Genomic DNA, 17,710 nt, shown 5'->3' with positions numbered 1-17,710 from the left:
AAGATACAAAACCAACCAAATCCGAGACTCTTGTTCCATTTAAACGGAAATTCCGTTTAAGCGATTTCCGTTTAGCGAGATTCCACTGTATTTTTCTAGGGATGAGCAGCGGACAAGTGTGACCACGCTAGCTTTTTTGGGTTCAATTGTTACCGTTACAAGTTTTTATCGTATGACACAATGTTTGACAAGAGATAAACTGATGTTCTGAGGCTGGAACGACATAGAAGGGACAGATACAAACAAAGCCTCAAATTGCCTAAGAAATCAACGATGAAGGATGAAAGTCACTGAAAAGGTTAGCCAGCTGTAGGGATCGAACCCACATCTCCTGGATTGCCGCGGCAATCCAGAAGATGTGGGTTCGATCCCTACAGCTGGCTAATCTTTTCAGTGACTTTCATCCTTCATACAATGTTTGAAATTGGATTCGATATTCGAAATGCAATTTTGCAAATATTCGTATTAGATTTGTATCTGAACATTTCTATATTTGCACACCTCTAACAAATGCCCAAGACCAGAAACCCTATTTATAGAGTTGTCTTTCCTATGTCTCCCATGATTTTCACTCTTACTGGTCTCCGCAATATTTGGTTATTATTAGGGACGTGCCAACCGAATCCACGAACCCTCGGCAGGGATTAGAGATTTGCGAATCCGAATCCTAGTGCCCAAAACGGCGAATGGAATCTTTAGAATCCACCAACCACGTTTATTCGTTTCTTTTTCGAATTTGGCAGAGTTCTCCGGAGTCCACCGAAAGCCTCATCGACCGACGGGTATTTTCTCGTTTCTTTGTTTACGTGGCTTTTGCGCCGAAAGAGTTCAGGCAGGAACTGTAACATTACAAGTTTAAAAGTAATATGGTTTTGCTATCGATTGTTGCTTTACCTTTATGGAAATAATTCAGACTCGAGAATTTATGTACTTCTTGTACCCAATGCACAATATGTTAAATATATGGATATATTTTCTCCCGAAGTTTTTTTCATTTTCTTCATTAAACAAATGTATCTTATTCTGTTTCAAAACACTTTTCAGCAGAAGCTTTTTTCCTGACTTTTAAACTCTTTTTAAAGAAAGGATTCGAAAGATTCGAGATTTGTGGATTCGTAGAACCTTCCTTGGATTTGGATTCGCAAAATTCTGGATTTGTTTCATCTCTAGTTATTATCGTATTATTTGGTCATCCTAACTTTCTCCTTGATTGTGATGCAGGCGGAAAATATCAGAAGGAAGCACAATTATTTGCCTCTCATCATGGAAATATTGAAAATCCTCTCAGAAGAGAAGAGACTGGTGCCACTTGTCGAAAAGGTAGGGCACACAAGTGTATGCTAAGAGGCAGCTGATTTGCATGCAAGGATGCCATGCTGGCAACCTTATAATCAGTACCGTTGTCTGTTTTCTGCCTCTGGAGGGACGAGTGCGAAATTTGCGCCCTACCCCATGTTCTTGGTGTCTGCTTTGGTTGCACGCAATTGAAACAACTTTAATAAGATGCATAACATTTAAAAAAGAACGCAATAGCGTAACTCACACCTACCGGAGCCTGTTGGACTTGGATACGTTCAAGAAACTGCATGACTACACCAGCTTAGATGTCTCTTTGTAACTTATAAGATTGTCACATTCCTTTTTAAATGTTGCAAATTATTACGCTTGTTCATAGGTCGGCATTTTGCTAAGAATTCATTCAACATCACATCATGGTCAGTTTTCCGCAAAGCCCATCACATCACATCACCGTCATAAACCATCACATCAGGAGCCCGTAACTCAACTTCAACCTCAGAATTCATCACTTCATAACCCATCATTCAACTTCAAATTCAGAATTCATCACATCATAACCCATCATTCAACTTCAGAACCCATCATCAGAATTCAACTTCAGATCCCATCGCGGTTTTGAAGTTGAATTCCTATGATGGGTTCTGAAGTCGGTGATGGATTTTGAAGTTGAAGTTTGTGATGGGGTTTTTGAAGTTGAACTCCAAGAAAGGCCTACGTGGGGTGTGCCCGGCTGCAGGATTACGACGCTAGCGTCCTGCTCACCTGTGTTTGTGTGGGTTTCCTGGTAATGGCAGCAAAAGTGTAAGCGAAGGAGGGGTATGCTGTTTGGAGGGTGCGGTCTGCCTGCACTCGGTTGGACTTGGAAGGGGGTTTACCAATGAAGGACGAAAGGGAGGGATGCCACGTTTGACCTCTGCTGTCGCATGTGAACTGCTGAAGGTGTATTGCTTGCGCGGTAGGGTTGTTGCACAATATTGCGCCCGTTGTTGACAGATAAGTGAGCGCATAGCACATTGCGCGTTCATGTGGCTTCGGGTGACTGCTGATGGGGTTTTGAAGTTGAATGCCAACGAAGGCCTACGTTGGTGTGCCCGGCTGCTCGCTGCTGGAGGATTACGACGTTGGCGTCTTCCTCGCCCCTGTTAGCGTGGATTTCCTGGTAGTGGTGGCGAAAATGTAAGCGGAGGAGGGGTATGCTGTTTGGAGGGTGTGGTCGCCTTGCTCTGGGTTGGGCTTGGAAGCAGAGTGCACAGGGAAAGGTGGAAAGGGAGGGATGCAACGTTTGACCTCCGCTGTCGCATGTGAACGGCGGCGGGAGGTGTGTTGCTTACGCGTAGGGTTGTTGCACAATGTTGCGCCCGTTGTTGACAGCTAAGTGAGCTCGTAGCACATTGCAGGTTCATGTAACTTCGTATGATATCCTTGCCTGCCGGTACATTGCACGATCATGTGGCTTCGTACGTCTGGCTTTTCAGCCGTGCCATTTTTCATTCGTGACGCGGGGGTATTAGCTTCGGCATCGGAATACATCGTGGCCAGCCACTCAGTATTACATGAGTTCTTGTGACATGATGCTTATTGACACTGGAAATAGCCGTCATGAACGAATTCAGCGGCCTGTAATCCCCTTCGCTGGACATATGTTTTTACTCTAATTCTTTCATGCAATACACCACTGCAGTGGTTTATCCGGAATCCCAAGCAGGGGGTGTGGTCATTCTGACAGCTACGGGATAACAGCTTTACACGTATAATTACCGACATGTCATTACTGAAACTGCAAGCCCCCTTTTTTGCAGGGGGTGTCGCCAAACGTTTTTCTTTGGGGTGGGGGGTGTCACAGAGATGTATCATGGTCTGGATAAATCACTGACACCAAAAACTGAGAATCTGTCCTCGGAAAAGTGTAACCCATTGTATTCTTTTTCCTCCGAGGAGGGTATATACGGACGAACACTGAGTGAGTTCTTAACGACCGAAGCGTTTGGACACATGTAATACATACAGAATGTGACGCGCAAATTGAAGTGAAGACTGCAAGGAGCCCGGAAGACCACCAACTTACAGTCCATGAAACGTTTTTTTTTTCCTCTCTCAAAATCTCTAAATAAATATGTGTCGACACAGTTCCCACGACACAACAATTCCCACCCTTACCTGTTTTTATTTGATGTTTGAAACAGCCTCTCATCATAATCACTTGACTGTAGTGTTAGTCACTTTTTGAGGTAACTTCGCAAAAGTATCATGAGCAAAGTTAGAAATTTCTATTTCGCTTCACGTCCAAGCAGGCAGAACGCACAACGCGGGCTCCTTTCTTTTTATTTTGCACGGCGCCAGCAGCCTGTCTGCTCCGCCTTGTTGCAGCGCGATGTACTGGATGTACGCAAACGCAATTCCAACGTGCTTCTGAGTTAGGTCGCAGCAGAGCTTGGAGTGCATTTTTCTACGGGGAAGGTGGTAAGGCCACTGGCAACGTTCTATGAAATGTGCGCGGAAAATGGGAACTCGCAGAACTTGGAATTCCAATTCTCACTTTGTGCCCAATTGACAGGATATATCCGGAACTCCGCTCCGAACTTAATTTCGGCATGGTTGCAAGAACTTTCATTTCTCACTTAATTTCATTTTGATAACTTGAAGGTTGTAACTTCATTACATATTTAGCCTAATGACGTAACTCGTAACTACCGACTTTTGGGTGGTAATTAACTTCTCCGCCTGTGCTGAAATGTACTTTATTGGCGATGAATATCTGAGAAATCGCAGCTGCGTGCTCTGATGGAACACTTGTGTCCGATGGATGCTACATACATGCCGAACACATAATTCCCCAAAACGTGACCTATGCACCTCAGATAAATAAGAGACCTATAGTGACCTCTGCGTATTACATTTAAAATAAAAGACGTCCACAAAAACAATGCCAGCCCGATCTTGTCCTATTTGGATCCCAATCACATAAAGGAAAAATAAGCAATCTAAGAAGACACAAAATAAGCCTAATAAAACACACTTCGTCAGCATGACAGCAATCTACTGTCGTTTAGTCAAACGCGCGTACGCGACCAAAGGCGGAGGCTCAAATCCAAACCCATCCAATATACATATATACGCACATTATAGCTGTAGGCGAGCAAATGAGTCAAACTGAACAACCGCAACGTGCAGACCGCGCGACCGCAGAACGCCAAATCGCATCTCGATCTAATCTACCGCTCACATTCGCAACATACAGTTGCCTCCGGCTACATGACATTGCCCTCCGCGCCCCACTACACCAGAGAGTAACGCGTTCCAGACACTTCCCTCCCTGCGACCGCCGATACTCAACAAGGGGGGGGGGGGACGAAGTCCGCCAGGCCCGTACGCCAACACCAGACACGAAACGCGAAGCGTTTATGTGCGCTCGGTGCACTCCAATACACATTTGCCATTCACTCCGCACGGGTTCGCACAAGTAACAGTCACGACACGTGAACGTTAGACATCGACTAAACATTGTCAGCTTCAAAACCTATTATGAGGACTTCGAAACCTATCCGTCATCTTCAAAATCCATCGTGCAGACTTCAGCTTCAAAACCCATCCCGCTGACTTCCCCTTAAAAACCATCGCGCTGACTTCAAAACCCAACACACGGACTTCGACTTCCAAACCCACACACGCTGACTTCAACTTCAAAACCAATCACGCTGACTTCAACTTCAAAACCAATCACGCTGACTTCAACTTCAAAACCCATTATGCGGACTTCAACTTCAAATCCCATCATAGCCCTTCATTCAACTTCAACATCAACTTCAACATCAACTTCACATCACATCATAGCCCTTCATTCAACTTCAACTTCGCTTCACATCATGCTGTTCATTCAACTTCAGCTTCACATCACATCATGCCCTTCATTCAACATCACATCATTCTCTATGAGGTGATGGTGAATGAAGTCGGTGAAGGCCATCATGAATGAATTCGCCGACCTATGCGCTTGTTTCAGTTGCGAGTAAGCAGTAGTTGTTTTTGTCTCCGTCTAGTGTGATGTTGAACTGCTCGATAATTTGGAAAGGTGCTCCTGAAAGTCCAGAAATCGGGCAGCGACTGAATTATGCTGGTGAATTCGGTATACGCAGGATACCTTGACATCACCATGCTCATTTTCACTCTGTTCAATGTGGCACTTATGAAGTGTTTCAGCGGTTCAAAGCCCCTGTGTCAGTCAGTTTGAGCTTCAAGACTCTCTTGATTTCTCTTTGTGGTGCACTTGGCAGGTCGTTCTGTACAGCTTCGGGAATGGTTTCCGCACCACAGCAAAAAAACTCCAACTGCATTTGGTGTCTGTGTTACAGGCTGTTTGTTTTTATTAAATGTAGGTCTTACATTTTTGCTTAAAAATCCATCTGTGCAAGTGCTTTGACAGCAGGGAAGATATTAAAGCTACCAGATGGCTAATTACTCGAAATTAAGCAACCATCTTTTAATTAGAGGTTTCTAGGTATATTTAAATTGGAGGTGGCGGAACGCCGCTTACATGGGCCGCAAAGTTGTTTATCTTGCAACTCGGCATTCCAGAGAAGTGGCCTTCCCCAGATAGAGAGTTGTCCTTCAGGTGCTCCTTTGTTTTGGTATACTGCTTGGTTTCACATTCGGGTGATTGGCACGACAAAATCTGGCAACGGATATCCCACCTTTCAGGATTTTTTAAAGATAGGCTGGATTTAAACAATCCGTGTATCCAGTTCAATGTGTATCCGAACCCTGTGATAAAAATGTGGCTTAATTAATTTTAGATGATGTTTAGATGATGTTTAGATGACTGGACAGTCACGCTCCCGTGTTTGTCCTGCAGCATAGCTTGACTGAAAAGATGGTATCTGTGCAGCTTTTGAGTTTTTTGCATTTCTGGGAAGAGAAAAAGAGAACCGTCCTTAATGAAAGCAGACACATTGCATATACAGGGTGCTTCACATAACTTGAACATTGCTCAAGTATAAACTAGTGCATTGTGTGTAAGTGAAGCTGGCTTCATGAAGTGTTACTTTTGTCCATGTGCGCTCAGGCATAATGAACGTGCGAGAAAGGTGAAAAGGAAAGGAAATCTTCCACCAATAATGGCACCTTTGGGAGTAGCTTCATGTTCATTGAACTGGAGTCCCAAAGTGGGAATGTTGGCGTATCGCGCTAACGAAGAAAAACTTATTTCTATCGGTAAATTGATAGAATATGGGGGAAAATTTATACAACATGGTGCAATCTTGACAATACACGTTATTGTCTGAGGTTGTATTGTCAAGGTTCCATTGTGTTTTGCTATACTGCAGGGGTGCCGAACCCATTGGTGTCCGCGGGCTGCATTGAGCAATAGAAAAACTGCGCGAGCCACATACCGTATCAGTGGGTTAGGCTATTTCTGTCATACCTGACACAACACAGAACATAATACGTGTACTGTTACTTAGCGTTGCTCAGTCACAGGATCAGCAGTCCTCTTTATTTGCTGTGTCGTGAGAAAACTTGGCGCATCCATCCAGGTTTTTAACTCTTGCACCAATTGTGTGTGTAAGTGATTGTGCAGTTTCAATCTTATGGATTGCATTGAGGTGTTTGTTGGCTTGTTAGTTGCGAGTGTAACTGGCTTATTCAGGTTCATCACAGAAAACACCTGCTCGCAGACAGTTGTCTCGCAACGAAAGACCACGAATTATTATTATTATCAGGCGTATGTTGTACCAAACATGAACAGGGTTGTCCGCAACGACATACATACCTTCAGATACTTTCGTACAAAGTAAGAATAAAACGACCTGGGTCATTCCAGTTAACGTCCCGATGATGGCGCTCGACCATCTCAGATTTCCATGAGAAAAATATATGTTGTCGTCGTCCACCTGAACGTAATGCCAGCGAAGTGTTTTGCCTGGGGTCGGCATAGAACCGCCGCCAGGGGGCTTCGTACTCCTGCGCCGGTCCTAAACCCATGGTGCGTCTAAGCGGGCACTGAACAAAAATGGTTTTACCAATCCGACAAATTGAAGCGGGACGCTGTTTCGAAAGGGTCACGCTAGTTCTGTTTACGATCTCGGTCGTGCCGAGCCAATAATTCGCGAGCCGAGCTAGCACAAAGAACGTGCAAAATCCGCCATGTTGAGCAATTTTTCCTGAAAACACCGTACATAGAAATCTCAATGTTATATTTTTTCCTCGTTGGGGCCCGCCAATATGACTCACCGAAAAAGTTTGACGGCCGGACTCTGGACCGTTTGGCTACAAAAAGGCGCGAAATTTGGAAATTTGATGGAAAATTTGAAACTTTTGACAATAAATAGCGCTAAAAGTGAAGGTGGGACAGCGCTGAAATTTCCACAGAACTGTAGCCCAGTGTCCCGGTAATCACTACAAAAATATCTTCAGGGTGTTTTTTGTTTAAAGCGCGTAGTGAATTTTTAAGTTGCTATGGTACGACAAACATGAAGCTGCGCTGAGTACACGTAGCACGGTGGAACGGTGCACCGCAAGCAGCGTCTTGCGTCTTCCTGTTCTTTCTTTTTTTTTTTTCTGTCTGTACCATTGCACCCGCTAAGACAAGCTTGAACCCGCAGCAAGCAAGTGGTTATAGAGTTGAGGGTATTTCTTCGTATTAATTCCAGTATTTTGCGGCACGTATCGGGGCTGCACAATACTTACTCCCATGTCGCATCCGTCGCGTCCTACTATTACTGGTAACTGAGCTGCGTTGGTTCAATTTCAAGCAACATCTCTATTTCAACAGCTCCTTTATTGATGATGCTTGCTCATGGTTAGATGGACTGAACATGGGCAGACCGCTTGACTCTGTATAGTCCTTGTACACGCAGAGCACGCTGCTCTTCGCTGAAGTATATGTCACCTTTACACTTATATGGGTTTGGGAAACGAGTCGGAATTGAAGGTATTTGCGAGTACCAGGAACGAGGACGGCGTGCTGGAATTGGGAGGCTAGGAATCGCGCCTCGTGCGAAAATACGTCGTGCGGGACCCATATCGGTATCCACAAATTTCGGTAATACCGTTTGGGTTTCGGCGAGACCTTGATGATATGAGGAACTGATCCTCACGTTGAAGGGCTGAAAAGTCAACTAAGGTGCCGGGAGTTGGAGAACAATTTTTGGGTCCAAATGTGCAAGTGCAGAGAGCCACTGTAACTGCCGCCAGTGGGTCCTTGCCGCTGGATAGGTCCGTCATAAGCACCACAAAGGCAAAACAGAGCACTGAGCGGGAAAGCACTTGCTCAAATCGTTCAATGGCAACTCCGGTCAGAGGCTGTGGCAATTCCGACGTCTTGGAAACTTGTCAACGGAAGTTCGCGACGTCTCGGATCTCACTGCTTGTTCCAAACACAACAGAACACTCTAGGGAAAGCACCAGATGTGCACCCGATACAGCAAAACGTAAGACGAAACAATCTTAAACGGATTATCCCTGGAGCCATAAAGATATTTTCGTCGCACCACCCATTGCGCAGCGCCATGCAATACCCAGGCATGGGTCAGCTGACCCGTAGAGAGTTAATGCTCGGCCAGGCTGGTGCCATTGTAAAAAGTAAAAAGAAAAACTAAGAACAAGATGGCCACTTGCTGCGTGAACACCGTCCACAGTGTGTGCTTCGCGCAGCTTCATGTTTGTCGAACCGTAGAAACTTTAAAAATTCACTACGCCCGTCAAACAACAAACGCCCTGGAGATCTTTTCTGGGCTCATAGACGACGCGACACTCGATCCATGGGCGCTATCTTCTATGCTGTAAACACCTCCACATTGCGAGTTTTCACATCACAAAGTTTGCCAGTTTAGCTGAAATTCTCAACTTCGGGATTTCTTTTTTAAAAAAATCAAAATATTCAGTAAAAATCCTGAATACTGTATGTGAAGTTTTTCGTTGCTTTTAGTAAGGGAACAGTGCACCAAATGCCTATTTTAAAGTGAGCATTTTCTTAGGGATTACACGGTAAAATAAAGCTGCATTCATTCTGCACAACATTGCGAAGGATACTTTCACTACACGTATAAATCATGGAGTTGAAGGCTTTGCATTTGTGATTGATTAAATAGCGTAAACGCAGTCTAGCTCATGGACGAAACAAGCCAGAGCAGGGGCAAAATGAAGCAACGTTTGTGTTGGTCATGCGCAGGCTTGCTTCATCATGGCTTTGACTTGGGCACTGCATCATGCCGATTAAAACGCAAATGTTGCCTGTCTTCATAACAGTAATGTGACGTTGGTGAAGTAAGGCCCATCAGCCATGCACGCTGTGGCCGATGGAGCAGCGAGGGTATGGGCTCAACACTGCACCTCACCTCAACAAAGCATGGAAAATGTTTGATTACGGCAAAAGACAGCCCAATGCAGTCCCGAAACCAGCAAAACTATCCCTGAAAAAAAGAAGCAAGCTCTCTCACTTAAAAATATGGCAAAATATGCACTTTCCGTGCATTTTCATGCGATGTGTGCCACAACGTGGCACAAAACATGGAGCACCATAGAAGCCTTCTGATCAGCCCCAAACCACGACCAAGAGCTTTTTTTCATCATGCAGATACGAAACCATATCGGAACTAAAAACATACATGTATTCCCACAAAAATCTGTGCTCTACTCATCAGTGAAGACTACAAAAGCAACACATACACAGATAGGAAATGTCGAACTTTCAACGTCTCAACACCATATGGTTAAAAGTTGAAGATTTGACATTCCCTGGCTGTCTTTGTGTTACTTTTGTCGTCTTCGCTAATTAACGCAAAATAAACTGCGTTAGTACAAAGGCCCAATGATAACGCCACGACCGTTAATGAAGCTTGGCCAGTCCTTCTTTTTTCTTTTTTCTTTTTTGGCTCAGAGGCAATACGGACCACTACTTAGGCACCTCTGCTATACTGTGTAGCCTCATGTCTCTCCTGAATGTGGGTCTACAGTCGAAACTCATTAGCATCACCCTGACCATTCGTGCAGATACATGTACAGGGTGTGTGCAGAAAAACATGACCCGCATTTTTACATGTAACTCGTTGTCTACTTAGTCGAGGAACTTCCGGTGGCGCACGACGGCGTATTTATGCGTCCGAAAGCTACAAAAAAATCCTGGAAGCCATACTCAGTGTAAAAAAATAAACAGAGCGCGAAAACATGGGCTTCCATGCATTAGAATAGGGCGGTCATGACAGTGCATTGTAGTGCATTTCCGTCTCATGAGAGTTATGTGCAGGCACCGCTAGGGGTACTACCGACGAGCATCCATGTGGGACATCGTTTCGATTTATGCACCGATAGCTCCCCTAGCGGTACTTGAACACAACTCTCCTACGTCCACCGTGTTGCCCTTTCACATACAGCCTGTTGTCCACCATGTTGCCCTATTCTGATGCACGGAAGCCGACGTTTTCGTTGTTCCGTTTATTTTTTAAGCTGAGTATGGCTTGCACAATTTTTCTGCGGATTTCGCACGCATAAATACGCCATCGTGCGCCACCGGAAGTTCGTTAGTTAGGTAGGCAACAAGCTATGTGCCTAAATGCGGGTCATGTTTTTCTGCACACACCCTGTATTGGTGCAGTTCTCATATCAACAAACATCCTATTATATGTGCCAAAGAAGACCCTGTGCATAACACAAGTTTGTGCTATGACTTGCTACAAATGAGGAGGACCTGTTGAACATCTTTCAGTTTACTGTGAAGACCTTATTGTTCATATGCCCCTAACTTTTACAAATTGACAAATTCACGAAATTTAGGTGCGTGAACTGCTTTATTGCCATAATTAAATATAATATGGATAATTTAAGGCAAGTGAAGCAACCAAGCCATAAACTTGAGCATCTAGATATCACAAAACTAAAATTTAGTGGCAGCAAATATACACCCGTTTTGTAAAAACTTCGTTTGCAGGATAAAGGATTTTACAATACTTGTAGAAATTGAATAATTGAGCTTTGTGCCTCTTTCGTTGCGTTTTTAATCTGTAGTAGTTTCAGTGATAGCATTGCATGGTCAGCGGTAAGCATACTCTGCGTACCTCTTTGTTGCTTAAAGAACTGCAGAACTGGCCATCAAGGAGCGTCCATAGACCTTGGATTCCTCTGTAATTCCATGATAGGCAAGCCTGAGCGATGGGCAATACACGTAAACAAACACAAACACGAAGGCTCAAAGCTTTTTGAGCCTTCGTGTTTGTGTTTGTTTATGTGTCTTGCCCATCGCTCAGGCTTGCCTATCATGGAATTTATCCACCAGCTAGCCTGCATTTACGCCATTCTGTCAATTCCTCTGTAAGCATGGCATCGTTGACAGTGACACCTCTAGCACCTCATTGGGCTCGAATGTAATTAGTCGTGGTTAAATGAATGTGACAGAAGCGTATCATATCCAGTTATCTCCCCTTTCCCTACCAGCAGATTGGTTGATGTCACCCTGATGATTGCGTTGATGACTTTTTTGTGATGAAGTGCCCAATCCCTCTCTCCTGGATATCGAATGGATATCCCTGGGATCTTCAGGCTGCTTTCTACGAGATATTTAAACATTCCGAGTACGATATCCTGCAGACGTATATAGGACATCTGTTGTTTGTTGCAAAAGACCAAAATGCGAGTGTCATTGTGGGATATCCTTTGGATGTCTAGACATTCCGAACGTTTGCGACCTTGTAGGGATGTCCCAGAGATATTTACGGTTTGCTGGGCCTGCAAGAAGATATTAGAAACCCTTAGCCATTTCTCTGACACAGTAGTCGTTCTTGTCTGTAAAGGAAGTTCCCTCATAGCCCACTCTTGATAGGTAACAGGGACTTTGGTTAATTTGGACAATGTCCAATTCAACTCTGTCTATTTATGCGTTTGTTCCAGCTGTCCTCTACGCCTACAGTATGTCACCAAGGGCTATTTTAAGCATATTTGCAGTAGCCACAAAAAGTGTCATGTATCATCCTGAAAACATTTCTTCATTAGTCAAAGCATCTGACTGTATATCTCACACGAGCCATATTTCTGCCTTAATGATTGTTAAAGCTGCAGATGTTGAGGGTGTCATGAAATGGGGAGCTACAGAGATGTGTGTTTTACCTTATAACGCCCGGTTCACACTATTGCGTTCCTATGCACGCGTGTGCAGGTTGCTCTGCATCACCGGCGCAACTGAATGCAAGGAGATCCAGGCCTTGCTCCAGGCAGAAGAAGAATGCTTCCTCTTCTTCCTCGTGAGGTGAGGCAAGATGCCCATTGGTCGGGGCTTGCAGTTGCTTGCTGTCCTTCATATACAGTCGCCGACCAATTTTTCGGACCCTGATTTTTTGGACATGCTCGATTATTCGGACTCGTTCAAACATTAACATTGACTCATTCAAACCAACTCAAACATTGAAGCAAAAAATAGGCAGTGATTGTTCATTTTCCATTCTTCTGAGTAGAAGAGGTCTGTACATAATACTTTTGAGTCTTCGTTTTTGGTGAATGGCTTGATTCAAAAGGCCCAGCACGTGCCTCCCACCCATAATAGCGATGTAGAGTCAGCTTCACCTAAAGCACGCATGCATTAGGTGAAGCCGACTTGATGACGGCGGTGCCTCTGTCAGTGTACAGTGGCGAAATGCTTCAAAAAATAGAAGCTGATATCAGGCATAGCTGGAAGCACGTTAGGAAAGCATCGATAAATTTTTCCAGTCTACTAGTGCTTGGTAAAGTTTATTTTGAAGCAGAATTAGTTTTTTTGTATCGCTCGATCATTCTGACTTTTGCACGATCCCCGCTGAGTCCGAAAAATTGGACAGCAACTGTATGTGAACAGCTTAACGCGTTGGAACGCATACTCACACAGCCGCAATAGTGTGGACCGGGCTTAAAAGGTCAATAAACAGATATACAAGGTGAACTTTTTTAATGCATTGTGGTAAGGTGCTGATGGCGAACATTTTCCAAAAATTGTGTCAAAAAGTAAATGGTGGTTCCAAACTGGCCAAATATTCACTGCACTCATGCCCTGCTCTGTGATGCCCCTGTGACAATGGCCGCACGTCATATTGATGTCGCGCACCATCAACCATTCAAAATGCTGGATGCTTATATATTGATTTTGTTGTAATATCAAGAAGAGAGGTAAACGTGACCCTGTAGTGCATTGGACACTGGAATGCTTCGTGAGTTGAAGCAGTTGGAGAGTGAAGAACACGTTCGGGCACCGTCGGATTTCGAGGGCTGACAACAAAAGACAGGATTAAGTGCCACACAAGCGCTTTTAAGCAGCGAAAGAAGATGCTCGTCGTAAAATTGTATGCCCTCATGAGACTGCTCGATATTAAGAAAGTAACGTGCGTTCGTTTTGCTTCAAGTTCGAATGTGCTTGCAGTGTGTCAACAACGCAGTGGACTTTGTATTCACAGTGCACCCATGTATCAGATCTTTGAATCACTGCTTTGTGTCAAATAAATATTTCTTTTAGCCAAAAAAGGCTTCAGTTATCTTCAATGTCGGCAGGCGTGAAATCCAGTAGAAGTCGATGGTAGCCAGAACCGGCCAAAAGGTCAGCCAAAGGTTAAGGGTCCTGGTTGCCGACTGGCTATGCATAATTTCTACAATGTTGCACTCTCATTGGTCATGTGCCCAGTGTTGCGTGAATTATCTCAAACTATGGGCTCTATGGGGATCTGTTGGAGCCTGATGTGAAGTTTCTGGTGGAGTCCAGTGGTTTCCGGTTTTTTGGTCTGTTGTGTATCTGCATTATCTGCAGATCGGCATTCTCTGTTCTGGTTCTTCCCATTAAAATTGTCGAGTTGCGAGTAGTGCCTTGTCCTGTCTGTCTGTGTTCCTAGTACACTTGACCTTATTGTGAAGCAAGCATGTTGCTATCTGCTTCTCTTTTAACTTTTCGAGGAAATACACACTGCCACGAATGAGACAAGATTCATAGTTTGGTTGATGAAGGGCAAGAGCTTCACACAAGGTGCTCCTCATAAAGCAAAAAACGTGATCTTGCCTGCTGGTGGAATGAATTTTTCTCCATGCTGTGCAAGGGGCTTGCTGAAACAAATGTTTGCAGTTCAGTTCCCTTTCAATAAAGAATAATGGTTTTTAGCGGTTGTGGTTCAGCTCCGGTTCAGACCCTCTGTGTTACTACTGCTTGTCATGCAAAGCGTTACGCCTTCAATTCAACCTGAGTCACTGACCAGGACTGTTATAATATAAAATGGTGCAATTCTGAAATTTTATTCTGCAAGCAATAACTCGTGCATTCTTGCTTGCATGATTTACATTTTGTGGTATCAAATGTTGTGAGACTCGATACTCAAGTATGCTTTTGATATAACTCTCGACACACTTCCTCTTTCATTTCTAGGCAAAACAAAAGGCGTTGGAGAAGCGAAAACACGTGGAGAAGTCAAAGTGAGCAGCTTGAAGGACGACTTCTTTCCCTTTTGCTGTACAGAGACATTGGAATTCAAGAAATGCAATTGCAAATGCAATAAAAATTGCAGGTTATCCCCCTCACGCAGCGTGCCTCGTATTTTCTCGTCTCGATGTAGCACTTAATACCCCGCCAAGAATACAGTAAAACCCGAATATAGATCTTAACCATGTAATGCCATCTTTCTGGGTGCTGTACAGACTTACCTACTGATATGGACTGATGCGTATGACCTTGAGGTGCCGGATAGGATTATCCCTGTCTTCACTAGATGGCGCACTATGGGGAAGACAGAAGTGGGGAGACCGCACGACCGGTTTTGGTCCTTTATGCTATTCCAACGCCTCCTCTAGTCACCTCGAGATCGAACTGTAGGTGGCGCTGCGACGGATGCCCTAGTGGGGATACGGCATGATCGGACGCACCAGGCTCTGGCTTTTCTACGTGGATATCGCAGTGTTTCTGGATGAAATACCGCTCAGTGCCTCACATATTGTGGTACATTGTTGAAATGCGATACTTAGAACGCTGATATGGTGTGGAAGTTGACAAAAAGTGCCGCACTGCGAAAAGCAAAATCTCCTGTGTGCTTTTGAAGGGAAACACTGCCTCCTTTGTTCCAAGCGAGATTTTGTTTTAGTCTTTTGGCTGCTCTCGCCCAAATATTTATTCGTCGCTTGTGTATAGCTGTCCTTCCCTGTACCTTTTATCTTACGTCGCGAGAACAAGTATTTAAAAATATATAAAGGAAAAACTCAAAATTCCTGTTTCCACTGATCTAAATGTACAATGTACTAATCAACAATAACAATGAATATAAGTGTACAAATGTGCAAGAATGCAACATAAGATCCCTTCGCTACAGTTTTTGCGCCGAATAACAGCAGTGGTTATTCAGGTCGTGCCTGAATAACCACTGCTGTTATGGCCCGGGAGAGGGTTCAGAGTCCGTACAGAATGCGTCCGGGAGAGGTTCGAGGTTTGATTCGTTTCGTGTACGGGCATTCATTAAATGGTGCTAAAATATGTTAGCAGATGACCGCACCTGTGTGGTGGACTTGACTTTGTGTGGGGTGCTACCGGTCAGGAAATAACTACATATAAACTAAGTTTTTGGTTTCAGCGGCAGGTATATTCTGAAGCACGCTGTTGCACATAGAACATTCAAGGATGGTGCATTATACCTTGAATGCGTGTGTTCCAATGATTACGTATGTGAAAGATAAAAGTCTACCCGGTCAGATGAAATCATATATATTCATGCATTCATATATTTCATATATTCATACATTCGATACAACTTGTGTTTAGCGCGTGCAGAATATCCTAACTGAGCATTATGAAGTAACTTGGAACAGCTAGCACAGAAACCATTCTATAAATAACTGTGATATAGTTGCACGCCTATGATAAAAAAAAAACTTTTACAACATTGACCTCAGCTCTTGGTACATTTTGTTTGACACACAGAATCGCAGTGACAAATGTAATATAACAAAGGCCGAGTGGAATCCGCATACTGGAACATATGCACGTTCTGTAGTTTTCTTCCCTGCTAAGCACGCTGGCGCAGAGAACTAGAGAAGTTGAAAAAAGTTTTCCACCAAGTCATTTTCACTCATTTTGAACCGATTTTAAACGCTCAAAAGTTCAGAAATTGATCCTTCCAAACACGTTTTCCAGCACGATGACCACAGCGAAAGCACCGGCTCGAGTGGCGCATCCCCACTAAAGGCAGTTCACGGAACAGCCGCATGGTGGCGACGCTGTTCGATCTCGAGGCGAATACTGTCGATGCCTGTCACATCGGCGGGCTCCCCATTGTTCGTGGCGCAACCGGCTAGTGTAAGCGCGCTGCACCAGGCGACGCCAAATCCCCCGGATGTGGGGAGAGCCGGCTCGCGAACGCCCGCTGCAATCGCGCTACCGCGCGCAGTCATGCCTTCCCCCTTTCATGATTACCTGCTTTCTTTGCAAACCCGCTAATTGGAATGAGCAGTTCAAATAACACGGTGTATAGAACCTGAACACATTTTATTTACAGTTTTCCATCATAGATGCTGCCTATCAGCTTATAGCAATGCCACATATACTTTCAAGATTTTTCTGTTTGCTGTTTTTTTTGTTTTTTTTTTGCAGAGCTGCCTTATTTTCTGCAGCTCTGTACTGTTTACAGCAAAGTTGCCCAGCAATGGCCTTGAACAGCTTCGTACACACAAGCTGAAACAAATCGCGCCTGTGCATCGTTCGTGCAGGGGATAAAGCTCGATGTTTACAGTACCGGCACAGCACCTTCTGCTGCTGCCGAAAGTGCGTGCCTTATGTTTTCTCTGTACTTTAGAAGGTTTCTTTAGGTTACTTTATGTTTCGTATGTTCTTGAGTATATGATGGTCGTATGCAAGAAACAGCTGTCTTGATGAATCTGCAGGGTGCTCAGCAATGTGAGTGAGCTTCTACTCGCGCAGAAATTGTCGAAACAGCGAAAGCAGAGATAAACAACGGGACTACAAGACTACGCACCACAACAAACTACGTGGGTGAATCCGGGGGATACAGCGTCGCCAGTGGCGGAAAGGTGCATACGCGAGGAGGAATAGGAGAGGGAAGAGGCGGCTCAAGAGCGGGTGACTTGCCAGGCATAGATAGTATAGAGGAGGCGTTGGCTATTCATGTGAATTTGTGTTGAAGCACACCGAGCATGGTTCGTTGGAGAGTCACTAGGATACGACGCGAAAAAGGTTCATTATGTCCGGTGTCGTGAAACAGCTGCATGGGTCAAGTGACAGAAACGCCGACTAAGGGAGCGGACCAAGAGGAGACTCAACCAGCCGTGGTTTGACGACCAAGTCAAAGCAGCAATCGAACACAGGTTCACCCACGACCATCTCAATAATCGAAAACAAAGAAAAGCACGGGTAAAGCTATGGTGTGACGTCACGTGTATACCAGGAGCGGAAACACATTTGATAGTCGCGGATAAA

At 44.5% G+C, this 17,710-nt stretch overlaps 1 protein-coding gene across 1 annotated transcript in view; it reads left to right on the top strand.

Moving 5' to 3' along the window:
* LOC135368050 (ubiquitin carboxyl-terminal hydrolase isozyme L5-like) overlaps positions 1-14,811 on the top strand; it is a 29,355-nt gene extending 14,544 nt beyond the window's left edge. The window contains exons 10-11 of the mRNA XM_064601129.1: positions 1,222-1,320; positions 14,660-14,811. Of these exons, the coding sequence (XP_064457199.1) occupies positions 1,222-1,320; positions 14,660-14,710 (150 nt within the window). The 3' untranslated portion in view covers positions 14,711-14,811. The remainder of the gene's footprint in view (positions 1-1,221; positions 1,321-14,659) is intronic.
* Positions 14,812-17,710: the final 2,899 nt, after the last annotated feature.

This window comes from Ornithodoros turicata, chromosome 9, assembly GCF_037126465.1.
Source record: "Ornithodoros turicata isolate Travis chromosome 9, ASM3712646v1, whole genome shotgun sequence".
Taxonomy (NCBI): Eukaryota; Metazoa; Arthropoda; class Arachnida; order Ixodida; family Argasidae; genus Ornithodoros; species Ornithodoros turicata.
The sequence above is the reverse complement of the archived record's forward strand: the minus strand, read 5'-3'. Positions and strand labels throughout refer to the sequence as shown.